General features: G+C 35.4%; 1 protein-coding gene across 3 annotated transcripts; it reads right to left on the minus strand.

Annotated features, from left to right (window-relative positions):
- Nucleotides 1-753: 753 nt before the first annotated feature.
- LOC143601996 (G-type lectin S-receptor-like serine/threonine-protein kinase At4g27290) lies at nt 754-5,130 on the minus strand. Of its 3 annotated transcripts, none has more exons than XM_077079257.1 (7): nt 3,849-5,130; nt 3,500-3,661; nt 2,959-3,101; nt 2,061-2,271; nt 1,672-1,909; nt 1,250-1,400; nt 754-1,080 (listed from the first exon to the last, which is right to left on the minus strand). In XM_077079257.1, exons 1-7 carry the CDS (start codon nt 5,122-5,124, stop codon nt 775-777), a joined length of 2,487 nt encoding a protein of 828 aa, XP_076935372.1. In that variant the 5' UTR covers nt 5,125-5,130; the 3' UTR covers nt 754-774. The 3 variants fall into 3 exon arrangements, with proteins under 3 accessions (XP_076935372.1, XP_076935370.1, XP_076935371.1); XM_077079255.1 differs by having other exon boundaries at nt 2,959-3,110; nt 3,518-3,661; nt 3,849-5,124; XM_077079256.1 differs by having other exon boundaries at nt 3,515-3,661; nt 3,849-5,124.
- Between the last annotated feature and the right edge of the window lie 580 nt (nt 5,131-5,710).

Raw genomic sequence — 5,710 nt, forward strand, 5'->3', positions numbered from 1 at the left:
CTATGAAAGCCCTACAATGTGATAAAAGATGAAAAATGGTTGTACCATGCACATGGCGCTTGTTTTAAACTGTTTAGATATTTCTTTAGCTGACAACAAATTTCGGGCTGGTTTTGTCACTACAAAAAAGATTGGTATCTGAGACTGAAATATTAGAATCTGATACTCCCTAATTAGTACCTAATAGTCATCGGGTCTACTTTGCCTGTCCCTAGCCAATGATGGATACTTAGTCCTAAGTAGTGGTTTTAGTAACTAAAAATCAGTCCTGTATGGCACCAACAAGACTAACAACCATTCTCCAATACTTAAAAATTCCACTGGTACCACGTACACTGTTTCAGTCCCCCATACATTTTCAATCATGACTGAAAATCAGTCTCTTATATTAAGATATTTTAGTCCCCAATGGGTTTCTTTAGGGACTAAAAATCAGTTCTTCAAACCGTATCTAGTCCCTAATACGCTTCATTAGGTTTAGGATTTCATGTCAATCTGAATCTAGTCCCTGATAAAATGTTTTAATAACTAACAATTAGTCTCAAAAATCCACCATTTCGGTCCTTAATATGTTTATTTTCAGGACCGAAAGATAATATCACATCCCTTCATTTTAGTCTCATAAACATTTTTAGAGTTAAACCCTTCAATCTAGTCCCTAATAAAAAACTCCACAAGAAATATTGGCAATTGAGAAAGTTAAACATAGTTAATATGTTTAGATGTAAGTATTCTATCAAACCATATGGATACATAAACAAAAGAGTAGGTGCTCTATCGAGCCTCTAAGACCGTTATTGTGACATTATTATTTGAATTATCAACCGGGGTTGATGAAAGAGCGCTTGTTTCAGTCAAACTCACTTCAGTGAAAAACGCAGGTTGTTTTGGTGGAGGCAAAGTACTCTCATTATCCAACATAACGACTACAGATGACATAGTTGGTCTATCTTCTGCGTGATGTTGCACACATAACAAACCAATATGTATTGATCGGACTATTTCAGAGTCGGCACATGTTTCCCTTAACTGGGAACTAGCAAGCTCAATGGATCTGTCTTCTTTATAAAGTCTCCATGCCTAAACAATATCACTATTAGAGTTCAATACATGCTTATATATAAAGAATTTTTTCAAAAACAAGTTATGCTTGGTTCATGTTATAAGATCACTTTTGCCCAACCATTTTACTGTAGGGACAAAGGCCAGTATTTTTTTTTAATAAAGGGAATACGTGGATTAAGCTTACATGTCCAAGAAGGCTATCACCGTGTTGTTCGTGAGAGAACCCTCTGCTTTTCTGCCCACTCACTATTTCCAACACCAAAACTCCAAAGCTAAATACATCCGATTTAATTGAGAAAAGCCCATGAACAGCATATTCTGGAGCGATGTAACCACTGCAAATTAAGAAGTTAAATTATGGATACAAATATACACCACTGTCCAAAAATATTCACATTTGACTCTGAGCCATATAGTTCTAGACAAGTGTTTAACTATTTATTAAATAAATAAGAAGCCCTTTTATGGACCCAAATTGGAAAAGGTATGGATGTGGCATTAAGAAAATAGATATTTAATAACTTCCTAAAACAAAAATGATTACAGTTATATGGGACAGAGGATATAACATATGGCATTAAAATAAGTGATTTTGTTAGTTCTTACTAAGTTCCGACCACTTTGTTGGTATTGGCTTCAGTCTCATAGCCTTTAAATCTTCTAGCAAGACCGAAGTCTGATATTTTAGGATTCATGTCATCATCCAACAAAATATTTGCAGCTTTCAAATCTCTGTGAATGACCCGAAGTCGAGAATCTTGATGCAGATAAAGAAGACCACGAGCAATCCCAAGGATAATGTGAAACCGTTTGGGCCAATCAAGCATTGAACTTCGACTTGTGTCTACAAAAGTCAACTATTTGGTTAGCTCTGCTGCCTCTGCATAGTAATTCAATGTGTCTAACAGGAAAAAAAACATAAAATATTATAGTTCACACAAAAACACATCAATTTTTGTGATATCATATCGTAAACATCATGGAAAGAATCGGACCGAATATAGTTAAATCCAAACTTTTGTTGGCCATGTATTCATAAATCAGCATTGTTTCATCTCCTTGAATGCAGTATCCTAAAAGCTTCACAAGATTTCGATGCTGAAGTTTGGCGATACATCTAACTTCGTTCTTGAACTCATCAAGACCTTGTCTTGAAGATTTTGACAATCGCTTCACTGCTATTTCTCGACCATCCCCCAACACACCCTGAAGTTTTCCAACTTTGCATTATTTAATTTTTCCAGAAAATATTATTAGCTTTTCCAGTCAATTAGTTTGGTTACCATGTCAAATATTGTTTTTGAACAACAATTCCTAAATTCCTATGATTAATAAACTACAATGTGCACTCTTATTTGGAAATTTATGAGGAGTTTGATTGACTAGTTGACACTCTTATTTGGAACAATTAGAAAAGAGGAAATATTGCAGAAATTCACAAACTTCAAATGAACATAAAATGAGTTTTGGTCGGAGTTACAAGGCTCATAAGTCATAACTAACAGACGGAAATCTCAAAGCGAGCCAGAGCATGTGGCAAATGCCACATGCAGTTTGACCCAGTCGTCATACCTAAATTCCTTAATTTAAAGACCCTATTTCGTCAATCATGTTTTCTCTCCATTTCGTCAATATCTAATTAGCAAAATTCACTTGTCTAATTATGGTTTCAATATCATGTTTTAGTTATCGATTACCAGCTAAATTTGAAAAATCTCACTAAAGGGCGCCTCCTGTACCAATTAATTCTTTCAGTTTTTATCCGTGTTTATTGAGAATTTATCTATGTGTTTATTTTTTTTTTTCTTTCAGTCTGCATCAGAAAAGTAAATATTGGATTAATCCTAAAAAAATCCATACAAAGTTAATTACTACTTTCAGAAGGGTTGTTACCTTGTAGACTGAACCAAAGCCGCCTTGTCCAAGCTTATTGGTGATGGAAAAGTTGCTTGTAGACTTAGCAATCGTAGACAAGCTAAAAGATGGTAAATCAATATCTTCCTTCGGACCACCATAAACTGAATCTTCATTGAGGTCTGGTACCGAGTCACATAAAAAGAGAAATATGAAATTGTTATAACCAGAGACAAACATTTGAACAATCAATTAAGAACTAAGTTTGGAAAGCAGACTATAGATTGTACATCAAGACATACAGATTTGAAGCACAATATAGACAACTGATCGATTAACAAATCTTGTGTTAAGCCTTTAGAAAAAGAAAAGAGAGAACAAAATTTCCGGTTTGGATAATGGGTAAAATGTGTCTACACAAACATTAAACTATTTCAACATTAATGTATTTTCTAATGATATTAATAAGGATGTGCTATGCATTTAAAACATTTTCAGGGTAATATTTTCAGTATGACCAATAGACCTGCAATTGATCTATTCATAAAGGGGCTTAACTTGACATCACTAGTAAAAAAACACTCATTTACCATACCTTGCCTTTTCATGTATGCCCTTTTCTTCTTGATTCTTAGGTACATCACAAGAGTTAGACCTACCACAAGCATGCATATTGAGGTTGACACAACCGCTGTAATTGTCGTTTTCTTTTTGTTGGAAGCAGAGTCATGGGTTGCAAGACCTTGAATACACAAAGAAGCATAAAAAATTACATAACAGAATAGTATTATTAATTGTTAATACATGTTTGCCCTCATTGATTGCCTAATGTGAATAATACCAAGCAAAAGATGAAAAAAGAGAGTTGGTTAAAAGAGACCAAATGAATAAAATCAATAAATACATCAACTCAAGCAAAGGGTACTTACTAGTTAATTCAGATCTGTCCATTCTAATGTAAAGATCTTGAGTTTCATTGTATTCTCTAACATCCACAAGCTCATTAAACCAAAGCAAGCATCCGCTTCCACCATTTCTAATATCTATATTTGCGTAAGCCGTACAAGAGCAATTACTCCTGCACTCCTTCTCACAATCCTCAAGATTCATACTAAAATTGTACCACGAACTTCGGGTATCTGGGAATTTAACACCTGAAACTCTTCTAAACCCATTCTCACTCTCATTCCCACAATCGAAAGGAGTTCTCGGTATACACCCACTTGTCCAGGCTCCCGCGTTCCATTCCTCTGGGCGTTTGGGCTCAAAACCTTCCAAACAACTACAAATAGGAAAGTTTTGAGTGTTACACGTTCCATATGGACCGCATAGCCCATATTGTGAACAACTATCTGCAGGTGCTACAACCAAAAATGTAAACCAATCTTGTGTGAGGTCAACCCAGTTCATACGTTTCATACCACCTTCCGGGTTAATATATATCCTTGAAACAACCGCACTATCAACATCGATCTTATAATATATCTCCTTCTCGTTGATAACAAATTCGTTTACTGCTGTGGGGTTTTGTATCAAACTAGGCATGCCATTGAACCTGACCCCGTTCCATGGTCCAAACCGAGTGTGGAAAACAGAACCCCGTTTCTGAAATATCTGTGGAAAGCCATTTGTATCCATCAATATTACATACTGACCCGGAGAAGGATCATCAAGGCTCTTCCATGATGTAAACTGCCTGTCTATGCCTGTAATCAAGTCTTTACCGATTTTCATCCCTGGGAGATACGTATCTCCAGGGTAATCAAAACTTTGCCATAAAGTCCTATTTTCATCCCTTATAACAAGATTTCCGTTATCTAAAAGCTGTGCGATAGAATTGTTAATATTATCTGGAGATGCAAAGATAGATGACCAGATAGTGGTATTTGTATTACCAAGAGAAACAAGTTGCAGGATTCCATTATTACTGAGTTTGAGGAGGCCTGAAGTTGTGTTAAGAGGTGTATCTCTATTTGCAACCCAGACAACGGTGCCATTCGAGACGCTTTTGTACCATATTCCCAAATACCGGTTCTTGGAGTTACCGGGGCTGAAAAATCCTAGTTCAAACATTCCACCGGATGAAACAATGGTATCACCATCTCTGATGAGTTCATTTGGGGACAAAGAGTCGGTTGCGATGGAAGTTGTTAATATAGAACATAAAGCACCAGAGAATAATAAAAGTATGGTAAGACCCTTCATTTACGACTTAACGTGTTCTTCACTTTCTCAAAGAAAACTTGTTATTAAGCTTTCAAAAACTTATTCATTTGGCATTGAACCAGGAAATATCTGCCATTAGATATTCAACATTGGACCATTTTAAAAGTCGAGTAATTGACTAATCTGGCAAGTAACGACGGAATATTCTACTAAAGGTCATATGTTTCACACGAGATGTTGAATATTTATCGCTTGTTCCTTTCTATTTTACTATGTTTGGGATGTGATAAGAACTTGATGTGGATTTCTTTTTTATTTAAAGCCAAAAAAAAAACAGAAAAGAAAATGAGCACCACCCCCATGTTGTTCACGAGCCGAACTAAGCGAAGGTTTGCACGTTACTTGGCTCGTTTACAAGCGACCGAACGGCTGAAATTCCAACCGAACGAAAACCAAAACGAGCCAAAATCGAATTGAACATTTTTCGATCGAACATCAAGCGATTTCAAGCATTATTTATTTCTTTTTTACTTATAAAATTTTTAATAAGAAACAAGTTTGAAAATTGTAAATAATGTGTTTTGTAAACAAGTTGTAAACAATGTGTTTTTTGAGAAATAAATTT

The sequence above is a fragment of the Bidens hawaiensis genome, unplaced genomic scaffold, assembly GCF_021521415.1.
Source record: "Bidens hawaiensis isolate Kalapana, Puna unplaced genomic scaffold, B.hawaiensis_p1.1 tig00057748_1, whole genome shotgun sequence".
Classification (NCBI taxonomy): Eukaryota; Viridiplantae; Streptophyta; class Magnoliopsida; order Asterales; family Asteraceae; genus Bidens; species Bidens hawaiensis.

What these genes read in the sequence shown, in the direction of transcription:
- LOC143601996 (XM_077079257.1), bottom strand. Translation starts at nt 5,124, where the DNA reads ATGAAGGGTCTTACCATACTTTTATTATTCTCTGGTGCTTTATGTTCT. An exon ending in GGACAGATCTGAATTAACTA is followed by an intron (nt 3,662 to 3,848) that starts GTAAGTACCCTT and finishes TGTGTATTCAAG; the next exon opens with GTCTTGCAACCCATGACTCT. An exon ending in GCAAGGTATGGTAAATGAGT is followed by an intron (nt 3,102 to 3,499) that starts GTTTTTTTACTA and finishes ACTCGGTACCAG; the next exon opens with ACCTCAATGAAGATTCAGTT.